Source organism: Macrotis lagotis, chromosome 3 (assembly GCF_037893015.1).
Source record: "Macrotis lagotis isolate mMagLag1 chromosome 3, bilby.v1.9.chrom.fasta, whole genome shotgun sequence".
Lineage (NCBI taxonomy): Eukaryota > Metazoa > Chordata > Mammalia > Peramelemorphia > Peramelidae > Macrotis > Macrotis lagotis.
In genome coordinates this window covers 271,794,576-271,822,110 of record NC_133660.1, presented here as the reverse complement: position 1 = coordinate 271,822,110, position 27,535 = coordinate 271,794,576, and the positions used below count along the sequence as shown (strand labels likewise).

General features: G+C 41.9%; 1 protein-coding gene across 4 annotated transcripts in view; it reads right to left on the bottom strand.

Annotated features, from left to right (window-relative positions):
- Positions 1–27,535, bottom strand: part of CSTPP1 (centriolar satellite-associated tubulin polyglutamylase complex regulator 1) — a 187,701-nt gene that overhangs the window by 118,026 nt on the left and 42,140 nt on the right. For 3 of the 4 annotated variants that reach the window (XM_074230588.1, XM_074230587.1, XM_074230589.1), the window contains exon 2: positions 26,352–26,454. In XM_074230588.1, coding sequence (XP_074086689.1) covers positions 26,352–26,454 — 103 coding nt within the window. Of the gene's footprint in view, positions 1–26,351; positions 26,455–27,535 lie in introns of those variants that run through there. The other variant, XM_074230590.1, reaches the window with a different exon arrangement.

Sequence of the window (27,535 nt, the reverse complement as noted above, 5' to 3'; positions counted from 1 at the left end):
TTGATTCATCTGGGGAACTCTCACAGATTCCCATTCTGGTCATTGAAAAAAGAATTATATAAATGTTTGTACATCCTGAGAGTTTATTTTGTTTAGGACTAATCCCTCCCTTAATCTAATCTCCCTCTAACTTCCATCTTCCCTTCTCCCCTTTCCCTTCTATTTCCTGTTGAGTGAAATGTATTTCTGGACCCGTCTATTTGTGTGCATGTTTTCTTCCTTCTTTTGACCAATTCAGATGAAAGTGAGGTTCAAGTGTCAGCTGGTGAGTTCAAAGGAAATATATATATGGCACTTCCCCATGTCTGAATGTAAGAAATTTATCTTATTTAATCCTTCATTACTGTTTGAGTTAACCTTTTTTATGTTTTTCTTGACTCCTAGGTTTGAGTACAAATATTCAAAGTTTTTCTACAGCTTTTGGTCTTTTTATCAGAATTGCTTAGAAATATTTTATTTATTTCATTAAAAGTTCCCCCTGCACAAGCATCCCTCCCACCCTCTGTAGCATTGCACATACATGGTTTTGTTGGATAAGTTATTCTTGGCTGTAAGCCCACATCCTTTCCCTTCTGAAATATTGCACTCCAAATTATCCACTCCTTTATATTGGTGGCTGCCAAATCATGTGTGATCCTGACTAATACTCATTACTTGAAATCTTTCTGGATGCTATGGTATTTTTATTTGACCTGGAAGTTCTGTCTTAGCTGTGGTGCTCCTAGGAGTTTCCATTCTGAGTTTCTTTCAGAAGCTGACTGGTAGACTCTTTCTATTTCCACTTTGCCCTCCGCTTCTAAGAGATCTAGGCAAGTTCCCTTTTAAGATTTTTTGAAATATGATGTCCAGGATCTTTTTTTTTTGGTCATGGAATTCAGATAATACAATAGTTTATAATTTTCCAGGTCATTTGTTTTCTCTCTCAAGTGCTTCACCTTTTCTTCTATTTTTCTCATCCTCTTGACTTTGTTTCCTTCTTTCTTGTCATCTCATGGAGTCACTGGTTTCTATGAATTATATTCTAATTTTCAGTGGGTTTGTGGCTTGATGCCAACCAAGCTTGTTTAATTCCCTTTCCAATTCTTTCTTGTAAAACCCATTTCTTTTCCAATTTTTTCCTCAAGCACTCTCATTAAAAACTATCAAATGAGACAATTTTGGTAAAGTTTTAGCTCAGGATTGATCCATATTTGATGTATTAGAAGCTTATTCCTCTCAAGGAGTTGTTTGTGATGGCAAAGAATTAAAAATGGAGGGGGGATACCAGCCATCAACAGGGAATGGATGAACAAGATGTGATTTATGATTGTGATGGAATGCTATTATGCTTTATGAAGTGACAAGCAGGACAATTTCAGAAAAACCTGAAAAGACTTCCATGAACTGATGCTGAGCTAAGTGAGCAGAACCAGGGGAACATTGTATACACTAACAGCAACACTGAATGATCATCAACTTGAATGACTTAGCCATTCTCAGCAAGACAAAGATTCAAGGCAGTTCCAAAGTCTTATCCACCTCCAGAGAAAGAATGAATGGAGTCTGAATGCAGTTCTAAGTAGACTATTTCTCAGTTTATTTTTTGTGGTTTTTTTTAATCTGTGTTTTCTTTCTTCCACAATATAACTAATATGGAAATATGTTTTGCATGACCACACTTGTATAACCTATATCAAATTGTTTACCATCTCAGGGAAGGAAGAGAGAAGAGAAAAAGGGGAGAGGGGAAAGATTTTAGAATTAAAAATTAAAAAAAACAAACATTAAAAAAACTTGTTTCCCTTTAATGTAGGATTTCTGTCTGGTTATTCCCCTGCAGGAAATGAGAGCCTGCTCTGGGTTTAGCATCTGAGTCACCACCGCAGCCACTGGCTTCAGAACTCCCTTCTTTCTCAATATATCACCCAGGAATGCCACCACTGTGCTCCTAGGAATGGAAAGTTGGTGATAGAGCTGCCAGTTCACACCTCTTACCATGGCAATACCTCAGTATGGGTCTAGGACCTCCTCTTGCCCTGGCACTCAGCTACTCCCTAGATGCTGAAGCCCTCTAAGCATGGGAATGCTCATGCCTTCACCCATCCCCAGTGTCTGCAGATCTCTCTGTCTGATTCCCTATGTCAAACTAAGCTGGACAAATGACCGTGCTGTGATCTTTTTTGGATTACCCCATCAGCATTGGGACCTATTCATTTTCTAGATCTTTCTGGAGGAGATTGTGGATGGGACCCCATCACACTGCTTCCTATCACTATGTCATCTTGGCTCTACCTCCCCTTTTGGTGTCTTTTGAGTCTAACGGAATTTGACATTGAGAAGATATTCAGCATAAAGTTGACAACAGGTGATGAATTACTGTTGTGACAATTAATTCAACTCAACATTTATTAAGGTCGACTATGTGCAAAGAGGGAACCAGGAAAGGCACTAATAATACAAAGATGAAAAGTGACAGTGTTCCCTCAGGCAACTCAGAATCAAAAGGTCAGTAATAAGAGGAAAGTTCAATATATGCAATTTCACTTTTTGGTCAGTTTTTCAAGAGAATAGTTATTCTATATATTGAGAGATACCTGTATTTTCTTTCTTTCTTTTACTACCACCTTCAAGAGTCTAAGTAAACAATTGTGACTTCTGAGATCTGTCAGCCTAAAGCTAGTGAAATCAGTACTCAAGGTTCTTGTAAAACAACAGGGGAGAGAGGTACTCACTGACCTGGCCTTAGTACTGCTATTGTCCACTAGGGTCAAAGTAAAACAAAAGCCTCTCCACCTTTCTTAGCCATAGGCAAGATCTGTGAAAACATCTGAAAAGATTAAAGCTTCCAGACCTTTTATACTGCAATAGAGTTCTAAATGTGTTTCTTAAAAGCAATTTCACCTGATTCTAAGGTTCTATTAAAATTCCAAGTATAGTCAACTTTTGTCATCTTATTTTGCAATCTTATTGGGGGGGGGAGGGGTTAAAAATTTTTTAAACTTTTTTTTATATTACTTTCATTTTAGGGGCAGCTAGGTGGTGCAGTGGATACAGCACCAGCCCTGGAGTCAGGAGGACCTGAGTTCAAATCCGACCTGAGACACTTAATAATGACCTAGCTGTGTGGCCTTGGGCAAGTCATTTAACCCATTGCCTTGCAAAAAAAAAAAACCTAAAAAAAACCCTACCTTCATTTCTACATACATATCCTCCCCTTACCAGACAGGAGATATTTTTAAAAAGAGAAAAAATAATTATTTCACCAAAATTAATCAATGTATCATCAGGGTCTGATAACATATACAATGTTTTACACTGTCATAGTCACCTCTGAAAAGAAAGGGAGGTCCATTATGTCTGATTTTTTAAAATAGAAGACTCCTTTTTAAAAATACTATACTTGAAATTGGTTGCCTAAAACAATTTCTTCTGTTGTAAAATAATGCAGTCTTTATGATGATCATCTGCTAAGGCATGGAAGGCAATCTTGTTGGTGGAAGAAGTCCCCACTAATCCTTGGTGCTATTTTAGTATCCCCAAAGGCAAAAAAAAAAAAAAATTAGCAATTACTTAAAACTTAAATTCTAGTCTATAGGTTCCCAAGTAGGAACTTCCAGTTGGTGAACATACCCTTGCTTAGCTAAAAATAGTAGTATTTCCAAATATAAGGGGAAAAAGAGAAGCTTATCTCTTTTTGACACTTGCTTATTTGTATTTAACCTTCAATGTACTGCATAAGTTGTTTTTTGGCAAGTTAAAAGTTTCCTTATTTAAAGTCTAGATTCCTAAGGAAAAGATTTAGAGTTGCTGCTATCACTATCAATAAGTAGAAAGGGAGCATACAATAATTGCATTACATTACAAAAATTACCATAAATATCTAAGGAGCCAAAAAATGCAAGCAATGTAAATTACTCACAATACATACTCTAGATTCCTGTCAAGCCCATCCTTCGGATCAAAACGTCCCACTCACTGTCATTTCCATGCCATACTTTAGATTGTCCTCAATGCACACAGGGCCCTAGCCCGTTCAAAAGCCCATTTCAATACGTCCTACCTATGTCGTGATATCCAGCCCCTCCTTCCCTGCTATCCCCATTATCACCCATATGAACAACTTAGACCAACACTAATCTGCTTCTCCCTGATTGGCTATTGCATTTCTTGTGGGTAAGATGCATTCTGACTTATAGATTATGGTCACTCTATTTTAGATTAATTCTTGGTCTTGTTCTATAAAACACCTACCCAACAATCCTGTTAAACTCTGAGAGCACAGAGGCTGTATGGCGTATGGCATAATTCTTTTGTACTTTTCATAATGCCAAATACAATACTGAATACAAATTGCAATAACAGCCTGTCAATTAGGACTTGCTGAACTAAGTTGAAATGAATTCACCATCTATCCTGCCTTACAAAAGTCTTGGGGATGACAAGAGAGCAAAAGATCTATTCGTTTTCCAGTTATATAAGGGTGAATGGAGGTGCTTTCTGTAATTTTGGGTTGATACTATAGAATCTGACTACCTGTCTTTGAAATGACTCAACCTCTGCAATTTTAGTGTCAATTAGTGAATCAATAAGGACTTAGTAAACTGACTATGTATCAGGCACTGTACAAAGGGCTAAATATAGAGACAGACAAAAAGAGTTCCTGTCCTTAAGCAGCTTATATTGCAGTGGGGTAGATTATAGCTCTATAATAATGTTTGTCCTTCATTCTTGAAGATGATCACAGTGTCAGAGAGGTGAGAAGCACATGAACTAGATTGGAGTGAGAGGAGCTGTCCTAAGTCACCAGTCTCACTTTCTCCTTGGGGGCCACCTGGATTCAGCGGCCAGATTTGGTCCTGGATTCAAGGCAGTCAGGGTTAAGTGACTTGCCCAATGTCACACAGCTAGTAAGTGTCTGAGGTTGGATTCGAACTCCCATCCTCCTGAATCCAAAGCCAGTGCGCCATCCACTATGCCACCTAGATGCCCTGATATCTCTATAAATAGTAATATTCCCATTCCCTTTTCCTCCATAATAAAGTTTGAAAAGATATCTGGGTCCCTTACCTTCATGTACCTGGAGATTCCATCTAATTAGATGTCTCCATTGCCCCAACCCTAGCTGGGTCCCTTGGAACAATTACTTCTCCAGTAGCAAATTTACAGTAAGCCCTTTCCTAGGGACCAAATCACTTCTATCAATCACCTCCAATTGTACACCACTGTAAACTGAATTTATAAAAGCAAGAAAAATTCAAGATATGTCCATTCTCTTATCTTTCTCTTTTATTCTTCATTTCTGCCCCTGTCTCTTCTCTCTTTCCTCTCTTCTTTCCTTCTTTCCTATCTTCACTCTTCCCTGCCTGTTCTATTCTCTTCATTATCTGTTATGTCAAAGGCAAATTTCAAAGAATTTCTCTCTGCTCAAGTCAGTCTCGGAACGTTGGTCACATTTTTAAGAAAAATGTAAATATCTACAAGTGTGTCAATGAAATGAAATTCACTAGGAAACAAAACACTAACCTTCAATGGTGCTAAAATGAAGGGAAAGCAAGAATCCTGCTTAATAAACCTGGATTCTGAAAGAGGTAGACAAGACAAGACAAAAGCCACAATTCTAAAAAGAAAAGAAGCATGTATCCGTTATGGGCCAATTGACTTCATTTGATCTCAGAATAGTTATTCTAGATATGTTCTTCATATCACACCGATTCTTTCAAATGCAGCCCCCCACCACGAGGCTCTGCCTCTGTGGCCAGGTCACGTGGTGAGGATGCCCACACAAAAGCCCCTCATCTGGCTGGGTTTTTATGTCAGGTGAGCTGCCTCTCTTCTCACAGTCTCAGTATCCACATCTCTAAAGAGAACATGGTAACGAACTCTGCCAGCCAAATCCTTGTTCTTCTTCATCCTCATTCCAATTTGCCATTACTCTTCGGGTGCAATCTTCTTTTTCAGTCTCATAAACTCCCCCCCCCCAAAAAAAAACCCCAAAACCACCAAAACTGACCTTGAAATTAATTTAAGATGAGCTATTCTTACAGTTACCATCAGTGGCACAGAAATGGCTCAAAAGACACATACAAACATATATGCTTGATACAATTTTAACATTCTTTAGACCAGTCTTAACTCATAGTGTCACCGAATTTTTGTGCTTGGAGATCTTAATGATCACCTAATCTAACTTCCTTATGTACAGAAGAGAAAACTCAGGGCTTAAGAAACTAAATGATTTGCCCAAGACTACCTGGGCAGATCCAGCCTTCCTGTTTCTCTTCAACTTGCCTCAGATTTTCCAGTAAAACATTAGAAAAATGTATTACATGGAAGACAATTATTTGCCCTCAGTGCAACAGCAGCTATTGACAAATGATGGCCAAAGAGATCCTGAGTCACTAGAAGTGGACCAGCTGTGGGCCTCTGGCTCTAACACTAGTCTGTGTGGCAGTGCCAGAGGGCACGCTCCTTCACTGGGATTGGCTTGGTCCTTCCTCCTCATGGATACCTTGGAAAAGCCCTGATTCTCTTCAGAAGTCCTCCAAGAAACCTCTCCTTCAGATGGTACATACACCTTGATGAGAGCCACAGTTCCTAGAGGTCAGAAAGGGGTGTGTGTGTGTGTGTGTGTGTGTGTGTGTGTGTGTGTGTGTGTGTGTCTCCCAGTCCCTAGCAGATACCTAATAATAGCATATACTTAATATTATTTGAACTGGACTGTCAAAACTGGATTGCCACAAACAAAATCAAACTGTGACCTGCAAGTCGGAATGAGAACATCAGCTAGCCCGCCTTTTTCCACTTCTGTAAAAGAAACCTGTGGACCAGGTGCTTATACAGGACTGGATGGACCTAGAAAATTTCTCCCAACATACACAATAGAGTGACAACCAACACAATCACCCCAAAGATAGAGATCCAGTGAACAGGGAGGAGGCCTCCCCTGGAGCAGGACCAGCTGCTTTCTATGGTGGGAATGAGAGTCAATTTTATAGCTACATAAAATGATCAAGATAGTGCAGACCCATTTGACAAGTCCCTTAAAGCAACTTGATGAGATTACCATTTTGGATCATTTATAAACTGTTGATAGACATTGTTGGCGAGCAACATGCTATTAAAACAGACGTGGGCACTAGGAAGAGTGGGCACAAACTTTAAGTCATATAAGACTTACATATGGTTTTAAGCAACTTGTGTCCCTGGTAACTCAGAGGCCCAGTGTCCTTTCTCTTTGGATTTTTTTTTTAATCTTTTGATATTTTACTTTTTTTCTTACATGTAAAAACAATTTTCAATAACAATTTTTTGAAATTCCAAATTCTCTCCCTCATCCCCCTCTCCTGATTGGGAAGGCAGATAATGCCTTTTCTCTTTTCAAAGTGTCCTCATCACTGACACTGAGTGAGGTGAGTAGAACCAGGAGAACACTGGACAGCTATGGACAGCTATATTATGCAGTGCTCAGTTATGATAGATTTTGCTTTTCTCAGGAATACAATTATCAAACACAATTCTAAAGGACTTGTGATAAAAGGTACCTTTCACATCCAGAGGGAAAAAACAGACCAGAGCACACTATTCTCACTTTTAAAAATTTGCTTTATGTTTTTTTTCTTCTCATGGTTTCCCCCCCTTTGGTTCTTCTGATTCTTTCACAACACGACTAATATGGAAATATGTTTAACACTATTTTACAAGTAAAATTTATATCAGAATATTCACTGTCATGGCGGGGGGGAGGAAGGAGAAAGAAAAATGGGGAACTCAAAATCTTACCAAAAATGAATATTGAAAACTATCTTTACATAGAATTAGGAAAATAAAAAAAAATAAAATAATCAAATCAAATTAAATCAAGCAATCCAACAAAAAAAACCCCAAAGCGTTCTCAACTTCTTCCATCTTGTGCAGGTCATGATTCTCAATTTCAGAGCTAGATCTCTTTTGAATTCTCATTAGGCTCTCTTCTCTACTGCCATGGGTTACAATTCTTGGAGCTGCTTTCAGCCCCCTTACCTATTCTGTCTTGTCTCTCTGGGGGACTCTTGCTAGATTCAATATCCTCTACTAAACAAGTAGATTACTGCAAGGTGCCATGGCCAATGGAGAGGGGTAGAGGGGGCATCTAGAAAGAGAGGAGAGAGCTCTTCCCTCTCTGCTGTTCTCTGGAAGAAGCACAGGGAACATAGTTCACAAAGCTGCTTCTGGCCTTGACTGTATTTTCAATTAACCTCAGAACTAATGGGCTCTTTTTAAGAGCCACCAGCAAGTTTAGTCTTTCAGGAAATTATTCCTCTGATTCCATCTCCATCTTTCTAAAGGGAGAACCAGGTATAAACTCACCAAGTATTTAGTTTCATCAGATTAATACCTTGTTATCTGCCCTTACTTTCTACTACTACTACATTGAATACAGAATGAAAATTTACCTCATTTTATTTCCTTTTTCTAAAACTATAATAACTCCTTACTGATCAGTGATGGATTTGGATTCAGATCCCCAGTTCTGCAATCTTCAGAACCAATTCCTTCCTTCTCCTCCAGGCAAACTTCTTGATTCCTTTCCCAGATATTCAGTTTGCACTGAGTCCAGACAGTTCTAGACTTCACATTTTAACATTTGATTTATAGACTGCTTTGGATTAATCTCTATTTGCTTATGTGTAAATCTAGTCTCTAACTCTATCATAAGGAACAAAAAGCTATGCCTCACATTTGTCTTTATCATTCTCTACAGAATTTAGCAAAGAGCTGGGCTCATATAAAGTGTCAAAGGTAATCATTTTTACAGCTTAGGCTACAGGCAAAGTCTAAGTTCTCCATCTGTAACTGAGGATTATGAGTTTGGAATTTCTATCTCTTCTATTGTTAATTGTTCTAACAATCACAGGAAAACAGATGATTAGAAATTGGGAAACTTGGCTAGTCATCTTTGTGAGAACCACATAGAGTTCTTGTATTTGTTAAATATTAAATCAAGTAAGAGATAGAGAGCCATCTTCTTTATGCAATGTAAGGATGGCATATTTGTGAGCAAATGTGTAACCTTATTCATTCACCATGATCACTTCATTCTTTTAATATATAAATACTCCCTCCTCTCCCAGTTCAGGGTGGTCATTTCCATTACAGCCTCCACTAGGATAAAGGCTTCTTTTATTTATGTTAAAAAGTAACTCTACATTTTTAAGTTTTACATCTCCAACTTATTGGTCAGAATTTCAAAGGGGAGAAGTTGCTATTGTGATCTAGAATAACAGAGGTTAAACATAAAAGTAAAACATGAGGAAATTATCAAAAATATTTTGTTGATTTTTCTTAATGATGAAGGGATGAATTGATCCATTCAATTCAAGAAATACTTATTAAGCATCTGATATGAGTAAAACATCATATTGAATGACACAAAGATGAAATTAGATAAAATCCCTCCCCTCAAGAAATCTGCAGTCAGAAACAAAGACATTAGTGTTATGGGTCTGGCGAGGATCTAAAGCAGTGTCCATGTGGAAGGAAGAGGAGCCTGCTTCTACAAGGGCATGGCACCAGACAATAAATGTGTCCTGCTCCCCATTTTGAAGATGCCCAGATCTCGTATAACTGATTCCAATCTTCTAGGCACATAATGGTAAGACAGATTATTGACTGGCTAGCTGCATAGCTGGAACTAGCTGGTCACTAACTGGCCAAATCAAGGTCCTTGTTCTTGCCCAAGTGTATTCAAGTGAGTTCAGACCTTTATCTCTCTACTCAACTACCACCATGCGGCTCACACGCAGTACTGTCAGTGCTTCTATCTCTGTTGTGTCTATTTTTTCTTGTTTTAGATGAAGGAGATAGATCTGACATTGTGGACTTTGAAAGGTCAGGACAGAGAACCACCAGAAGTATAGGAACTAAAGTTCATGCCAGAAGATGCTAGAGGAAAAGGAACAAAGCTCTTAGAGACCTATTTGACCTAGTCAAACAATAGTATTCATTTATTCATCTATTGGCCATGTCACATTGGAAAGTGGTAAAAAAAAAGCACTTTACATAAAAATTGTGTAGTTGGACCCATTCTCTTCAAGGAAGAAAAGCAGTATGGAAGGAGTGGGGCCCCCAGGTGTTGGGGAAAGAAAACTTGAAACCTCTGTTTTGGCTAAATCTTTGAAATAAAAGCTAATTGATGTTAGTTGATTAAATAGTACTGGGGTACTAATCAATAGGTGATCAACAGTGAGGAGAACACAACTACAATGGGGACCTAAGTCAACAGCATCGGAGAAAGACCTGTCTGATTATTTTCAGTGTACTTTTGCTTTGGAAGAGTGAGGCATTATTGAGGGCATTTGTGATTAGAAAAGGAGCTTGACAGAGAGCAAGGGGAGATAGACTGTCCAAGTGTTCTTCTGACATCCATAAAATATGAAGAGGAAACATGGTTTATGGAGAAGTCACTGAACTTGGAGTCAGGAAAACCTGGATTCAAATTCCACATCAGATCCTTGGCCACCATCTAACACCAGGCAGGTGGTTTAAACTCTCTGCCGGTTTATGCTGGAGGCAGTGTATTACCTATTGCTAAAGTTTAAGTGGGGACATTAGACCTTGGAAAACAGCAATGGAGTTTTGTTTATTAGTTTGTTGATTATCAATACTTAAAGTTATGGGGAAGAGGGCAATAATGCAGATTAAACTAAAAAACATGTCCTGTCTACATTTTCTTTATTCCAGAGTGTCTTGTTAAATATTTTCTAGCATATACTGTCTCTGTGTCTCAGTTGCCTGATGTGACAAAGTTGAACTCCACAGCTTTTCAGCTCTAAGTCAATAATCCTATAAGTCAAAGTAAGGCCTCCAATGAAATAGCTGGATGCTCTCTGGAGAATTTGGACATGAATTGTATGGAAGAGAAGTGATACCTCTACCAGCAGAGAGCCTAGACTCACCACAGTGAGGTCAAGACCCACCAAAGTACAGAACACATTCAAATGTGATAAATCCAAAAGACTGAAACAACATGCAAAGAGAGCCATTTCTTTGGGCCCTCCTTACCTACTGTCACATGCTCCAAAGTCTGTCTGCCATCATGTCTTCAGGGGGTTGCTATGGCATCTAGACTGATTGTCTAAGAAAGTAGGGATCTAGCTCATTCTGTTAGTCAGTGATGGCCCAGAGAAAGAACCTGTGGAATACGATGCTCATTAGAAAGGTCCTGGGGGGGGGGGTTGCTTTTAATCAGGTTAGTGCCTGTGGCCATGGACCCACTACCCAGCAGAAATTGGAGGAGAAAAAGAAGGCACGAATCTCAATAATCCACCCAAAGCGGGGGGCTTCTTTGGCTTGGATATGAGCAATCTAGCTCCAGACTCCTTGACTTTCCACTTCATAAGCTTCTGATCACCTTGGTAAAGATGCAAGATCTTTCCATCTCTTAAAGCCATAGATGAGCTGTTGTCCATGAAGCTTCCAGGTCTGTGAGGAGCTCTTTTCTTTACTAAGACTGCTGATAAGCAGTTACTCTCAATGGCAGTTTGCCCAACTGACAATGACTTGGAGAATTTTCAGAGTGGAGATTTGGGAGGGATGACCACATCCAGGACCAAAGGAATCTATGCTTTTCATGCCTTTACAGCCTCTATGTTGGGCCAGGACTACCAGTCTTGCTTGGCCTGGTAGCTTTCGGGGGGGGGGGGGAGGAATGAGATCTTTAGGCCCTTCAGGCCAAAGCTTGCTGGGCCAAGGCATGGACTTCCTTGCTGATGAGTTTTACCCGAGCAAGATTTATCTTAGCACTTTTAAAAAAAGATGAGGGTGGGAAAGGAAGGCCTTTCCTGGCAAGATAAATCTGGACTCAATTATTAGTCCTATAACCTCTGACTCAATGTTCTAAATGAGTAAGGGGACCAGTGGGCTGTGAAATCACTTCCTCTGTTAGTGGGTCAAGTGCTGCCGAATGGCTTCCTGTAATCACAGCCCACCACTTGAAAAAGAGAGATAGGGACAATTTGTAAACTCATAAGGTGCTTCTCTCACCCCCTCGAGTCTTACACCCCTGGATGACTCTGACCCCATCCTTCCGGGGGTCCAGAATCCCCTTTTATGGAGAAATTCCAACCCAACCCAAAGGGGACAGAATTATGCCTAATGGTGCCTATCCTAAAGGCCAAAAGGACAGGATGCAGTTTTAGCTGGAGGCAAACCTGTTCTGGGTGATTATCAAAGTGGTTAGGACGGGGAGTCAGGGTAAGTTCCCATCTGCCCCAAATAGCTCAGCCTTGGTCACTACTATCATCCAACACTTCAAGTATGCATCCTCCAAAGGCAAAGGGGTTGGATTCCGTTTTCTCTTGACCTTTGGTTATCCCTTAAAAGTTAGGAAGAATAAAAACCAAACTCACAGTTATTGCCAAAGGTCTGTAACTATTACCTGCTGAACCAGCCCATCTTGTCACTGTTTGGAGCTGCAAAACATCTAAAGTGTCCTGCCAGAGTGGAAAGCTCTAACCTGGAACCTCCATCTGTTAACCTGAGGCAGCCAGGTCCTAATGGGGGCAGACACAATTTCCAATGGACTAGTTTCAGAAGCTTTCAAAAAGTTCTCTGCTCTTGGTCTGAGTCCAAAGTAACATTCACTCAATGACCTGGACAATCTGGCCCTTTCCTATCTTCCCTCCCTCTGCCCCTGCTATTCAGAGCCCCCTGCCACACCCTCGCTCTACCCCAACTCTTGATAATGATGTCCATGCTTTGACACTTTAAGAGTCCTACCTATTCTGGAAAGCTCCACCATGAAGTCTTCCCTGATGCCCCAGGCAATAATGACCTCTGTATCTCAAGCCCTTTTTTTGCTTGTTCCTTTTATGCATTTTTCCTTTTATGATAATAATTTATGCACATTTTATATTTCCCAAATTAGACTGTATGCTCCAGCAGGTTAGAAACCAAGCAGTCTTATCATTCTACTTGCCCAAACATAGTGTACTCCATGAGTTTTGAATCTGTTGAAATTTCTTCTCACCCCTTTCTGACAATAAGAATATTCACCAGGAACTCCATGTAGCAAGGTTGATCAGGAGCCCCTGCTTTGCTGACCTTGAGCCCCAACCTCAGAGGGCAGGTGCCTCTTCTGGGAACCCAGCGGCTTCTGATTGGGCCACGGTGACCAGGACCTAACTGAAGACTGGCACCAGGATTTAGTGATATAGTCTTGTTGAGGACCCCATTAATCTGTTGAAAACTATGCCACTTATCTTTTAGACCCCTCTCCTTCTATGGACACTTTCAGCAAGGGCAGGAGGGAGAGAAATCCCATCTCCTCCATCAGTGGGATGGTGACCTGAGTTCAAGTCCAGGCCACAGGAGTGTACCCTTGCCTGGATGAGTCTAGGACTTGATCCCAAGTCCCTGACCACCTTCTTTAGCTTTTCTGTTTGACTTCAGTGAGTACAGGGCAGTAACTAGAAGTCTTGAGAAGCGATCATTTCTATCCTTGGTGGTAACCTTATATAAGCAGCATCCCCAAATCCCAGATCTGAGGAGAACCTCTCAAAGATGAATGGAGATGCTGCCGGGATCATACTGGAGCCACAAAAGGACTCAAGGAAACCAAGCCTTGGCTCCCCAGGAAGTCTGGAACTTGTGAGTCATTTGTCCAGTGTGGATCAGGGGAGGTGAATGTGAAATATTGGTTCAGCACTCCCATAAAGTTGTCTTTACTTTTGTGGGGGTAGTGCTACAAACATAAAGAGCTAATTGAGTGTTTTCTGTTTCCTGTATTTGTTCTTGGAGTCCTTTTTGTCTTCAGCATTTTCTGTGGTGGAGGAAATAAACAGCCATTCTATACTTGATATAGAGCTTTTCTAGAGAGGACCTGTTACCTATGACTGGAGGAGAAGTTAGATGGGAGCAGCCCAGAAACTTTATTTTAAAGAGTTCTGGTGTGGGGGTAAAGCCAGAGAGAGGGTAATCTGACCCCCTTCTCTGCAGCCAGACCCATCCCCAGGATTGAATCCAGATCCATGTAAACCCAGAGCCAGAGCCCCTTGTTGGGGCCCCCTGGGCCATGAGGTACGACTAAATTATTGTCCCAGTAATAAGCAGGGATGTCATAGCACAAAGACTGCCCCCCAGGTTCTGTGTTTGGCTGAGCCCTAGAAGAAAAAGATCTAAGGCACCCCTGAGTCTCTGGCCTAGCACCTTGGCCAATCTGGTACCAAGACAACTGAAGCCAGCGGGTCATTAGCCCTATGCAAAGCAATGGTCTACAGATCTACTCACTCGAGGACAGAAGCCTTGGCTCTAATGACTAAGCATCTTGGAAAAGGAGATGAACCATCTTTTCATTGTGCTGAGAGTTCCTGGCTTAAGAAGCACACAAGAGAAACTTTATAAGCTTGGGCTGTTGGACAAGGCTGAAAACCAGAGAGATTCCTGGGCATGACATTAGTATGATTTCCTTTCCTGGTACACCACATTAATAAAGGTCTCATTTCATGGATTTCTCATCATTAAAACCAAAAACCACAACTCGTTCTATCCTTTTTACTGCAAACTCAAGGTGAACACCACCTTCCTTCCTGAACTCTGAGGGTTCATATGCTTCATATGGTGCTGTTAGGGATTTTCCATTCTATGAACAACAATAAATAATAATAATGATGATGATGATGATGATGATGATGATGATGATAGCAAGCATTTATCTAGCCCCTCTATAGTGTATTCAATGTCTAGGGGGGCCAGGCATTGTTTAACTAATATTCACTGATCCTCACAGCAATCCAGGGAGCTGGGCAGACAGAGGTTTGGTGACTTGCCCAGGGTCACCTAGCTGACATGTGTTGGAGGTCAGGCCAGGGCTCTGTGCATGCTGGCACCATGGCCGGACAGAGGAAGGAAGAGCTCTTGGAAAAGGCCATCAGCCTGGGCAGGGACAACTGCCAGGCTGACACCGGGCATCCACTGTGATGAGGGCTAGAGGCCCTTGCCTTTATGGAGAGCAACAAGAAACAACTAGCTATGTACAAGATTGATGCAGAGTGGAAGAAAGATGGACTGAAAGCAGTATGGAGAAGGGAGGCCTGGAGATGACTCTAGAAGCCAGGAAAACTATGAGATGAAGGTCCAGAGACTTCTCAACAAGGGAATAGCCAGAGAGAAAGCTCAAAAAGAGGGGACAGATGATGGTGTCCAAGGAAGGGTATGTGAGCCAGTACAGTTATATCAGAGTGACTAGAGAGAAATAAAAGGCAGGACAACTGGGAAGGTAGGAAGGAAGCAAGTTATAAAAAAAACTTTAGAGACCAGACAAAGGACTTATTATTGGAACCTGGAGCGAGGCCTGGAGCTTAATAAGTAGGGGGTGAAATGGTTGGTCCTGCACATTAGAAAGATCACCTTGGAAGCCATGTGGAAGATGGACTGGAAGAGGGAGAGGCTCAACTAGTTTACTGAAATAGTCTAATCATAGTGATGAGGTCCTGAACTAGAGTTGTGACCAATTGATAAAAAAAAATGAATGTATGGGACATGTTGTGAAGGTAGGAATGACAAAGAGATTGGGGAGAAGGGGAGAGCAAGAAGGAAGAGTTGAAGATGATGGGTCAGTGGTAGCATGGTGGTGCCTACAGGAAAATGGGTGGGTTTGAAAGGGTAGCATGTGAGGGGAAAGATGATGAGATGCACTTAAGATGCCCATGGTATGTCCAATTCAAGATTTCTGAGATGGCAGAAGATATGAGGAGGGTGGGGGTAAGAATGGACAGGTATCTGTGGGACTTATTTGCATAGAGATGATAAGTGAACATATGGGAGCTGAACCCAGTGGGGCAGTCTGGAGCAGGAGAGGGCCTAAGGTTGAGTCTTGAGATATAGCCAGGAGTGGGTGGGCCTGAGGAGTGCTCACTCAGTCAGAGAACAGGGTCACGTAAACCTAGAGAAGAGGAATCTGGAGATGATGAGCAGCGATATCATGGGTTTACCAGAGAGGTAAAGGAGCATCAAGACTGTGAAAAGACCATTAGATCTGGAAATAAAAAGATCACTGGTGATGCTGGTTTGTCTATAAGTTAGGCAGAGAAATGGAAGCAAAGTTATGGGAAAATAGCTTAAGGTGATTTTTTTCTTAAATGATACAGGGCATACAGGGGCGGCTAGGTGGCATAGTGGATAAAGCACCGGCCCTGGAGTCAGGAGTACCTGGGTTCAAACCTGGTCTCAGACACTTAATAATTACCTAGCTGTGTGGCCTTGGGCAAGCCACTTAACCCCGTTTGCCTTGCAAAAAAAAAGGATACAGGGCATACAGCAAATTAACTAGCAAAGAGGAAGCAATTGAAGATTAGGGAGTAGGGAGAAGGTTTGCTTTCAGCAAAGAAAGGGATAAGCATTTCATCAGATACTGGAGAAAAGAATGGTAAATGATATCAAAGGGTTCTGAATTGAGATGAGGTGAAAAGAAAGAGCTCCTGGTAGAGTCTGTATTTTCTCAGTAAAATGTGGGGTGCAGCAATAACTAGGGAGGGCTGGGGAAGGTGGATATGTGGGAGGCTTTAGGAGAAAAAAGAAGGTTTAGAACAGTTACTGTGGGGAAGTCTTAAGGCTTGTCATGCTGAGGTGAGGACCCAGCTGAGATTAGGTTGCGTAAATTTGTATTGCATCTAGTGATCAAGATCCAGTGAACAGTTCCATTTAGCAGCCCCTCAAGAACCGAGGAGAGAAGGTTTGAGAAGTGACTTGGAGGGAAAGAAAATGAAGTACACAAAATCACAAATTGGGAGTTCACTCTAATCCTCACAACTAAGAATCACCCTCGTGCTATGGTGAAAGAGGGACCCAGATCTGGTGCCTGTTCTGTCAGCAGAGTCCTCTCTTCAGTCCAGAAGTAGACTAATCTTTATACACATGGTACTCGAGGATCTACAAACCACTTTACAGGAATTATTTGATCCCCACAATTCTGCAAGGGAGAAAGTACAAATAGTTATGTCTCCATTTTACAGAGAAGAAAACTGAGGTTTAGAGAAATTCACTTATTTGTCCAAGGTCACAAATGTATTAAATAGCAGAACCAGGACTTCATAGATTTTATAAAATGCTTGTGATTTCATCTGAACCTCACAACAATCCTATGAAGTGGGTGATATTGTCCCTATTTAACAGATGAAGAAACAAGGCAGATAGAGGTGTGACTTGCCCTGGGTTATATAGCTAGTAAGTATTGGAGGACAGATTTGAATGCAGATCCTGACTCCACATTCAGCTTTCTATCCTAGATGCCAAACTGACTCAAATCTAATAGCTGTTTTCCCAGGAAGGAAGACTGCAAGAAAGTTCATTCACATGGAGGTACTGTGCCAGGGAAACAAAGAAAAGGAAGAACATGATCTAGTCTAAATTTCCCCTGAATAAGTGACATAGGTCATAGATCAGAAATGATTACTAAAAACTAGTAATACTTACATGATAATATGTACTAGGTATAAATGATAATTGATCGGCTTCTGGTTAAGTTCTGTATGGTAGGAACTGTAGTTACTTCTCAAATAACTAGTGTTGCCTAGTTATTGTCACCATGAAAAAGCCATGATGTAAAAAAAAAAGAACGAAAACAAGCCACTCTCCCATAATAAAGAGCCACATTAGTTCTCATTTCCTTCCTGTAATGGTAGTTGGTGTTGAAGGTTTCTGATGAACTGTTATTTGGCTTAAAGAAAATAGTTTCCAGTCTGGATAGGAATTCTCAGATTTTCTAGTTTCTTTCTTTTTTAAAAATTCCTTATGTCTCAAAGACAATCCAAGTCCATGTTGATAAACCATCTTATGTTCTCCAAAGCATATCTGCCACAAAATCCCAAAGCACAAGTCTACCCATCCATTGCACTATGGATTCTGGCTGGATACAAGTGACCCTGGCCTCATAGAAGAGCCGCCTAATGCTGCCTGCCTTAAAGCTACCGAAAGGCAGTATGTCCCTGGATTAATTATCCATCAAGGGAGTGCAATATCTGGTCGACCACTAGCTGAGGCTTCTTTTGAACCACCAGCCTGGGAGCCTGCACTATCCCAGTAGCCACAAGAGGGAGGGGAGCCTTAAAGTGCCCAGGATGAATCCTCCCACTAAAGCCTAATTAGCGTGGATTAATCCCTCGCTAGCCGGGTCAGAAATTAATCATCAGAATACTGGCAACATTATAAAATATATTTGCTAGATACATTCAGCTCGGAGCCCCCACCCCATAATAGTTCCACTTTCTCAATTCCTTTCCCATTAGATTCATGGATTTAGAAACTCAAGAGGCTAAAACCACAAAGTTTATTGTGAATCAAATAAAGTAAAAAGGAAACTAACGAAATACTCCTAGATGAGATTTTTACTTCCAATCGTCTCATGTTTCCCTCCCAGATCCTTGGATGCAGCTTGGGGGGAATAAAGGATAATAATCACAGACTAAAAAAGGAAAGACATGGGAGACAGAGGGCTTTAGAGTCCGTTCCCCAGCTCACCAGCTGCCTAAGATTTACAAGAGTTGGCAATCTGGGCAACTGGATTTTTTTTTTCCTCGTGGGTCTCAGTAGCTATATCTGCTGCAAGTTTGGACCCTCTCCCAGTGTTACTGGGTTCTAACTGCTTTGTTCTCATGGCATCTCACCTTTAGGGTAACAATGCCTCTTCATGGAGTCCCTGGCATCTCTGATCATTCCTGTCTCTCCCAGAACTCCAAGCCCCAGAGAATGAGGAAGGAAGAGAGGAAGCAAAGAGAGACCACCACAATGTTCGGATACTTTATTTCCTTTTCCTATCTTATGACTTCTACCCCTGTGTAAACAAAAGCTTCCCAAATCCCTGGCTGAGAGGGTTCTCATACCAAGGTCATCAGAAAAAGCCCTGCTAGTTTCTCTCTCCATGAATCATTTTCCACAGCCCCAGAAAATGACAATTCAAAGAGCTGAAACATCCAGTCAAATTCATTCAATATATGATGAGAATAGCAATTTATGCTTATTTTTCATTCTACATTATTGTTTCCCATGATGGACAAATGCCTCATAAAGCAAGCTCACACAAGCTTCACCCTCCCCCCTTTCTGTCTCATTCTGTCTCTCTGTCTCTCTGAATCTCTCTGTCTCTGTCTCTCTCTCTTCTGTTGTGGCATGCTGCTACCTATTCTTCCAAACCCCTGGAAGGGACAAGAAGCTTCTGTGATGCTCTATCATTCACCCCATGTTTACCCTGGTCACTGGGGAGCTTCTCAAGTCACTCTTTGTAGAATGACTCAAGGCTCACCTCCACAATGACACACCCAGCATTTCTCCTTTTAGTAAATGGTATTAACTAAGCAATTATTTAAGTGTTTCTTAATTTAGGCATATTTGGGTGAAAAAGAAGTTATTTCTAGGAGGTCACTAATGTTCCTTCATTTTCTCCATAAAAATAAATGGAGACAGGGTCTTCTTTATGTGGATTTTGCTTACAATTTCTAACGAATGGATTTTTGTGATTATAAAAAGGCCTGGGACTATTTTCTTCATTTCCTAAATGTCCTGGCACACTAAGGCTTAGAAAAGTTGAGACCTGGCCTGATCACCAGGGGAGTCAACGTCTAGAGAGGGGACGTGAGTCAAGACCCTCCTCAGTTTCATCGTTTGCACAAGAGGCTGGTTCTGATCTGCTGCTGACTCTGCATCAGAGTCTAACACCCTCTTAGGGTGGCAGGTTCTAGTGCACTTTGGCTCACAACAATCCGCCGGCGCCAGCTGTCTGTTCAGAGGGGCGCCTTGGAGCATTCGTTCTTTTGCCTTCCACAGGTTGTGGGGAAACAATCAAAGTTAGAAGTTGCACACAGTAGAATAGAAAATCCCTGGAGCTTTTAGATCCCCCTTTCAAGAGTCTGGGGAAATATGATCTAAAGATCACATGGCTTTCAGCACACACAGCCCAGCTTGGTTACTCATGTTTTACAACTTCTCCAGATTGGTAGCAAGAGTCATGGATTTGGAGGAAAACACCCAAACCAAGAGAGGGATGGCTCCACTGGAGAATTAGGCAGATCTTGACCCAGAGTTCCCAGAAACTCTTCCAAAGTGGTTACAGAGGGGATCTCCATCCCTGTGTGGAGGTGGGACAGCCCCTGGGAGAGGCTTGAAGCAGGAGCCTAAAAGGTGCTGCTGCCCGAGTCAGCTTCCCAGTCCTATTGTTTAGAGCTGGCTCTAATTACACAACCAAAAGAACCAACTATTGGCCACATCCCTGGAAATGCAGGAGCATCCAAGACTCTAGGATGCCAGATTCCCAAGCTGGAGGACACCTCAAGAAGCTGCCTGGCTTAGCTCTAAGTCTTGAGAAAGTGAAGTGTTACAGAGGGGAGGAGGGCCTTGAGACCCTCAAACAGGGGGCCCTAATCATGGCTCACTCCAACAAGGGCTACTCAATGCTTCTCTCACAACCATTTGGAGGGGAGGGTCATACAATATTAAGATCCCTCAGAGAGGTAAAATGGGGAAGCAAGGACATGAGGCAGTATGAGCCAGTCCAGCCAACACTGGACCGGGGAGTTGGGAAAACTTGGGTCCAGGTTCCATATTCACACTGACCTACTAGGGAACCAACCCCTTCTCTTCCACACCAGGAAAATGAGGAGCTGGCCTCGGGAAGGTTCAGGGTCCCTGCGGCCCAGAATTCCCTGCTCTGGTAAAGAGGGTGGTCCTTTGAGCAAGGGGATCTGCACAGTGGTCGGTCTGACAATCAGGCATGCCAGTCTTAGGCACTTTCAGGGTGCCAGGAATAGGGGCAATGGCTGAAGAAAGAAGGAGCTAACCTGGGCATCTCAAAGGTCAGAGCAGGCATCATGGTGGGTGCATTGTATACCTCACTGTATACCATCACTGACCTGGGTGTCTTCTCCAGGTGACAAGGGAGGTTTATCTGGAGGAAAGATCCAGAGGTGCTCCTCCAATTTTCGACTCTTGTTCACTACCTGTGTGAATGTGGCCATGCCACCTTTCTAAGCCTTGGTGTTCACATCTAGGAAATAGGAATAATATTCCCAGGCCTTTTGATAATGACAAAATTAATTCTGTGAAAATTAGGTCCACAAAGGTCCACAAGAGGAAAATTCTGCCTTCATCCATTTTCTTGGAGAAAATTAGAGAACATTTGTGGACCTACTAAAAACAATTTCTTTTTTACCCTAATAAGCTTAAAAAATGACTGTAATACAAATACAAAAGGATCAATAAAATGTACCTTTAAAAATAAATACTTCTTTAGGGTTAGACCAAAACGTTAAACTAGGAACCTCAGGCACTTAGTATCTCGAGGTCTCTGTCTTTACCCCTTTTCCCTTCCCTCCTATAAGAATTCAGAATCCAATCTTCCCCCCCAATTAAGAGCCCATTTCTACAAGGCTCAGTGAGTGATGCTTGCCTTATACCAATGTTCCTAGTTAGGACTCTAGAAAGGAAGTCGGGTGTCTCCTGCATCTGAGCCCTTTCTCCACTATGCCATGACCTTTCCTCCATGAAGCAGAGAACTCCTTCCACAATACTCAATTAATTTATAGAAATGGTGTCCAGAAAAAATGGAGTACCTATTAGAATTACTATTACAAAGAAAAAAGATAATCCATTCGTAAAAACTCCTGGGGAAGTGAGCAGAGTTTCAAAAAGCCAAGGAAGAAGCAAGCTGAAAAGAGTAGTAGATGACCCAGCAAATAAGAAGCAAACCTCAATAAAGATGCAGCATCTACAGTTCAAGTTGGCCCTACTGACCCCCAACATGGATCCAGGGTCCAAGTCCACCTCTAGTTCTTCCTCTCTAGGATACCTCTATTCAGAGAATAGCAGGAGAACCCTTGGGTCTCTTGTCAAATGAGGGGGTTGACTTGGGTGATCTTTCAAGCATCTTCCAATGATCAATCAGATGATCCCATGAACTTTATACACCGAAGTCTTCAGTCTTGTTCAAAAACAGGTTTTCGGAGCTTTGATGCTGGCTTCTTCCCACTCTGGGTCTTAATCGGCCCCTAGGCAAATCGAGGTTCCTAGATCTGAGGAGATGTGAGGCTTGGGCTCCTTTTTCTACATTGTGCAATTTTTAATTTCATGGACGCGGCACCAGTTTACATGACAAATGCTGCCAGGTGTAGTGGAATAAACATGAGACTTGTGATCAGGAAACCTGAGCTCAGGAGTCCCAGCCCTGTTACTGCCTGTATGACTTTAACTGGATCTCAGTTTCTATATCTGTAAAATGAGAAATGACAACTAAGTATTCTCTCATGTCCAATCATTTGGATTTTTTTTTAAATTAGCAAAAAGGAGGCTATTTAGTCCCTTCCCACACCCTAGCCCTAAGTCAATGCCAATATCACTAGAATGATAAAAATTAATTCTTAGATTATTTTATTAATGTTATGGCCAGTGTTATAGAAACACAACCAGAGCTTCATTTACGTGGGTTTAATTCTGCTTCAGATTCAGTTTTAGGGTTCTACATGGGTGCACAAACTGCTTCGTGTACTGTAGAATGTAGAGCATTACCAAAGAGAATCCTACAGAATGGGAACAAAATCAAATCAATAATTACTAATTTTTTCTTCTTAAAAGTATTTTTTGGGGGGCAGCTACAGGTGGCACAGTGGATAGAGCACCGGCCCTGGAGTCAGGAGTACCTGAGTTCAAATCTGGCCTCAGACACTTCATAATTACCTAGCTGTGTGGCCTTGGGCAAGCCACTTAATCCCATTGCCTTACAAAAAAAAATCTAAAAAGAAAAAAAGTATTTTTTTCCAATTACATGAAAAGATAATTTTTAACATTCACTTTTTTTTTTGTTTTTTCAAGGTAATGGTGTTAAGTGACTTGCACAAGATCACAAAGCTAGGTAATTATGAAGTGTCTGAAGCCGGATTTGAACTCAGGTCCTCCTGACTCAGGGCCGGTGCTCTATCCACTGTGCCACCTAGCTAACTCTCAATATTCACTTTTATAACATTTTGAGTTACAAATTTTTCTCCCTCCTTTCTTCCCTTATCCAAAGTATCCAAGATACCTCCAGATACCAAGCAATCTGATATCAGTTATGCAGATTAGAATTACTACTACTAAGAAAACGAGAACCCATTAATACAGACTACTGGTGAAGTGAGCAGAGTTTCGAGAAGGACAGGAGGACGGAAGCTGAAAAGAGGCACTAGCGTCATGAAGAAATACCAACTGGTGAGAGGCAATTGGACAAAATACATTAAAAGGCCTTCAAACCTAGAAATCCCACTTGTTAGTTTTCTATTTCCCTGGCCTATTTGCTTCAGACCACACCATGAGAATAGGCAAGACTCTTTTCTCCACTTTATCCTCCTTTAGAAAAATGAGAGAAAGACTTGGCTATGTTCCCAGAAATCCCACTCCTCCTAGGAACATGGAATTTCAAGCCTCTATGGATTCTTATTTTATTTACAAGATCAGCAGCTTTTCCTAAGATCCAGGGAGAATCAGGAACCTCCTAAGAACAACCCAACTGTTGATCATTAAGTCAGTTGGCTACTCTCCAAAGAGAACTGAGGAAGATGGCCTGTGAAAATGGAACTCATGCTGGAGTTCAAAACCAGTGTCAGATGGCAATATCTAAGAGTCAACTCTTGTTTCCTCAGAAAGCTCCCTATAAACCAGAAAACAGGAAAGTGGAAAATAAAAACCAAATGACTGTTTAAAGATGCAAGGGCAAAGTAATATCAAAACATATCAACAATCTATCAGCTACATCTACATCCTATTTCGACAACAATAACAATAATAATAATAATAATGCTTTCTATTGGGTAACATCTACTGTTCTTGGAGCTCAGAGTGCTTCATAGACATGACTGCTATTAAGGGAATCAACACACTAAATCTGGAGTAAAAGCAATCTGGATTGAAATCCTTGCTCCAGTACAGAGTACTGAAGTGACCTACATTTCTCAGAGAAAACACAGCAATGTACTCCCCAGGGCAGGACAAGTCTTGAATGGGAGGTAACACTTCTTGCTAAGACAAGCCCCTCTACACAGTGAACCCTTACAGTGCTCTCCAGCGGAATATCCCCTCTATCTTCCCAACTCTCTTGCTGAGCTTCAATCTCCCTGTCTCTTGGCTCCTTCTCCACGGACCACAGATACGTCCATATCTTCATATACTCAAAAACACTCTCACTTGATCCTATCATCCTTCCTAGGTATCTCTCTGCATCTCTCAGTCCTTTTTCTGTTAATCTCCTCTGTCTTTCCTCACTTTAGGTTCTAAATCCTTTGCCATCTGGCTTCCTACCTCAACAGTTAAATCCTCAATGGTATCTGTCAAGTCTAACAGCCTTTTCTCTAGCCTTGTCCTCCTCGACCTCCCTCTTCTCTAGATACTCTTATTCTTTCCTGTCTGACTGTTTCAGTCTGCTTTGCTGCAGCTTCACCTGGGCTGAGTTCACTGATGATGAACATCAGATTCTCAGAACCTATCATGGACCCCCTTCTCTTCTTCCTCAGTACTATCTCACTGAGTATTATTATCAGCTCTTGTGGGTTCAGTAAACATCTCTATGGAGTTGACTCCTGGATGTTGGTATACAATCCAAGCCTTTCTCTTGAGCTCCAGACCAAACTCTTCAACTGCCTCTTGACCATCTTGAATTGAGGAGGTTCCCAAACTCTTATGGTCCAAAAGAGAATTCAGTATTTTCCCCTTTAAACATGCTCCCTTTCCCCAATCTCCCTTACCTACCAAAATGTCCAGGCTCACAACCCCTACATCATTCTTGACCCCTCTTCTGCACTCAGCCCACAGAGTCAACCAGTTGCCAAAACTCAGGGGTTTTTTTCCCCTAGTTTCTTGCCATCTCTCCACAGACACAGCTGCTACCTCATTTGATACCAGTTCATCCTTGATCCAGTTGCCAAAAAAATTATTCTAAAAGGCAGCCCAGACCATTGCATCCCACTACTCTGCAAAACCACAGTTGTTCCCTATTACTTCCAGAATCAAATTTAAAATGGTCTCTTGTTATTTAAAACCCTTTTCTATATTTCTTTCTTCCTGGGCTTCCTTCTACAATCCAGTGATACTGGCCCATTTGCCGTTTAAGGCAATCTGCTGATACTGTAAATACCAAGTTGGAGTCTGAAAAATCTGAGTTCAAATTTGGATTCAGAAAATTTATTAGCTGTGTGACCCTGGACAAGTCACTTAACCTGATTGCTTCTGTTTCCTCATCTGTGAAATGGGACTAATCCCAAGGTGGTGGTGAGGATTTAATGAGATCACCTTTGCAAAGCAAGGTGTATTATACTTGTAGCTCACACCTGCAATACCCTGCCCCTCTGGTCATGATATCTTCCCCATGAGCCTGGGGGCTTTTTCTGTGTCTCTTTGGCCTAGTTCTTTGCACAGTATTTGGCACTTCATAAAGTCTTAATAGAGGTCTACTAATTGATTGAATGATGGATTTCAAAAATGACTTGACCACCAATAAGTGATAGGCAGACCAAAGTGGTTTCATGGAAAAGAGACACATGTGAAACAACATTAAGAGTGATTCCTGAAGAAAATGTAGCTGGTTAAGGTTCGAGCAGAACATGAAAGAAAACACGTAAAAGACAGACTCTGACCCAGAAGAAATTTTAGGGACAATGGCTGTGATTAGCCGAAACTAAAGGAAAGAAAGACTGATCCCCAAGCAACTTAATCAGTCTAAGCTGTCATGAGAAGATGAGCGGTATGGAAAGGTTATGAGGGGAAATCCAACTCTCCCTGAGAGGGCTGCCTTCCCAAAGGAAGACTAACAACTCAGCTGAGGAGAGAATGAGCTTTTAAGGAGGACTCACAGGGAGGGAGCCAAGATGAGGTACTGAGAGATATGTAGGTGGGGGTGGCAGTTTCAAAGACTTATTAATCCTTTTAGGCTAAGGCTGGGACCATTGTTTTGTTGATAGGGTTTCAGGAAGAGGCCAGATAGTTCAAGTTCATTAACCTTGTCTCAATACCATGATCAATGGGAATGGGGTAGGGGAATACATGGGCAGTACAGAGGGTACAGATGAAAATCATAAAATATATTTCTCTATCCAATATTTCCTCAACTTCAAGGGGAACAAGCATCTCCTATAAGAGGACAAAAGAAAAGCTATGAGAGAGAAAGGGAAGCCCAGAAGCTGTGCATTGAGTCTAACTAGGGACTGGTCATGGAAGACGAGTCATGGACTGGCCACAGGCTGGCAGCCCTTGGCTAACCTCCTAACAAGGGCCATTCACAGGCACTCCAGAATCAGCCTGCGTCCTGCTCTATTCTTCGTGTACCCTGGCTGCATCCAAGGGCCTCCCCTGGGCTGGCCTCACTGGCACAGCGGCGCTGTACTTACTATTCAGTGAAGAACCTGGCAATGCCGTATTGACTAATATCCTCTCTGTTCTCCAGCAGCTGGCTCACTGCATCCTCCATGTACGTGAGGACATGTCGTTGAGCTGCAGACCAAAAGAGGGAGAAGGAGATTAATACACAAAGCTCTGCCCAAAAGGAGAGGAGTCGGTCCTCGGGGCTCCCAGGAAGGTAACAGAGGAGGCTGCTGCCCATGGATGGCAGACCAGCCCTACAATGTCTCCCAGGGTCACCCTCTCTTTCTGCTCTTTGCGTTGTAGAGACAGACTGAGAGGAGAACCGCAGCCACGCTGTGGTGGAGCTGAAAGGCCTGAGAGTGGTTCGCAACCCCCCCCCCCCATTCTTTCGCCTGTCAGAATAATTCACTCCAGGAACAGACTCCTACAGCTGATTCCATGCCTGGGAAGTGGATGCTTCAGGATGGTGTAGAAAAAAAAAGAAAGGAAAGGCTTTTTTTGAATCACCGGAAACATTTACTGGTCTGAAAAAGCACCGGAGGGAGGCAGGCCTTAGAATCACAAAGTCCTCCTTTAAATATTGCCTTATAACCACAGACAAACTAGGGAACATCTCGGGGTCTGAGACAACTCCCTGAGATCTGAACTGGTGGAGAGTGTTTCCACACCAGGAAGTTACACCAATTAAAACACAGGTGGGGGGTAAGCATCTGGACCAATTGTACACATTTGTGTCATTGATCTTGGAAGTCATAATAGCATTAAATCTCAGTGTGATTCTATTTGTGAAAAAAAATCCTATTTTTCACATAGGTTGTGGCTGGAAAGTAAGGCTTGAGAGTTGAGAACTGTCCAAGTCTATGTCAACAATTACAATGGGACCATACAGAGGGATGAAGGAGAAAGGAAGTAAGATCAATGGGGATAGGCTTGAATCTGACTGTGACCCTAGCCAAGCTACTTGACCTCCCTGGGCCTCAGGTTCATCATCTGTAAAATATAAGGGTGGCTCAGTTCTTTTTTTCAATCCCATGATCCCTCAGCATTTTGTGTTGGGTGGGTGGGTGGGGGAATTGTCAGGAGAGCCCTGATTAATTGATATCTTCCCCAAGTGACCTGATGAACTCATAGAAGGAGTGGGTAAACAGAGACAAACCAGATATGAATATGTTTAAAAAAAAACTACAAAGACACAGTCTGAGCTCCCTTG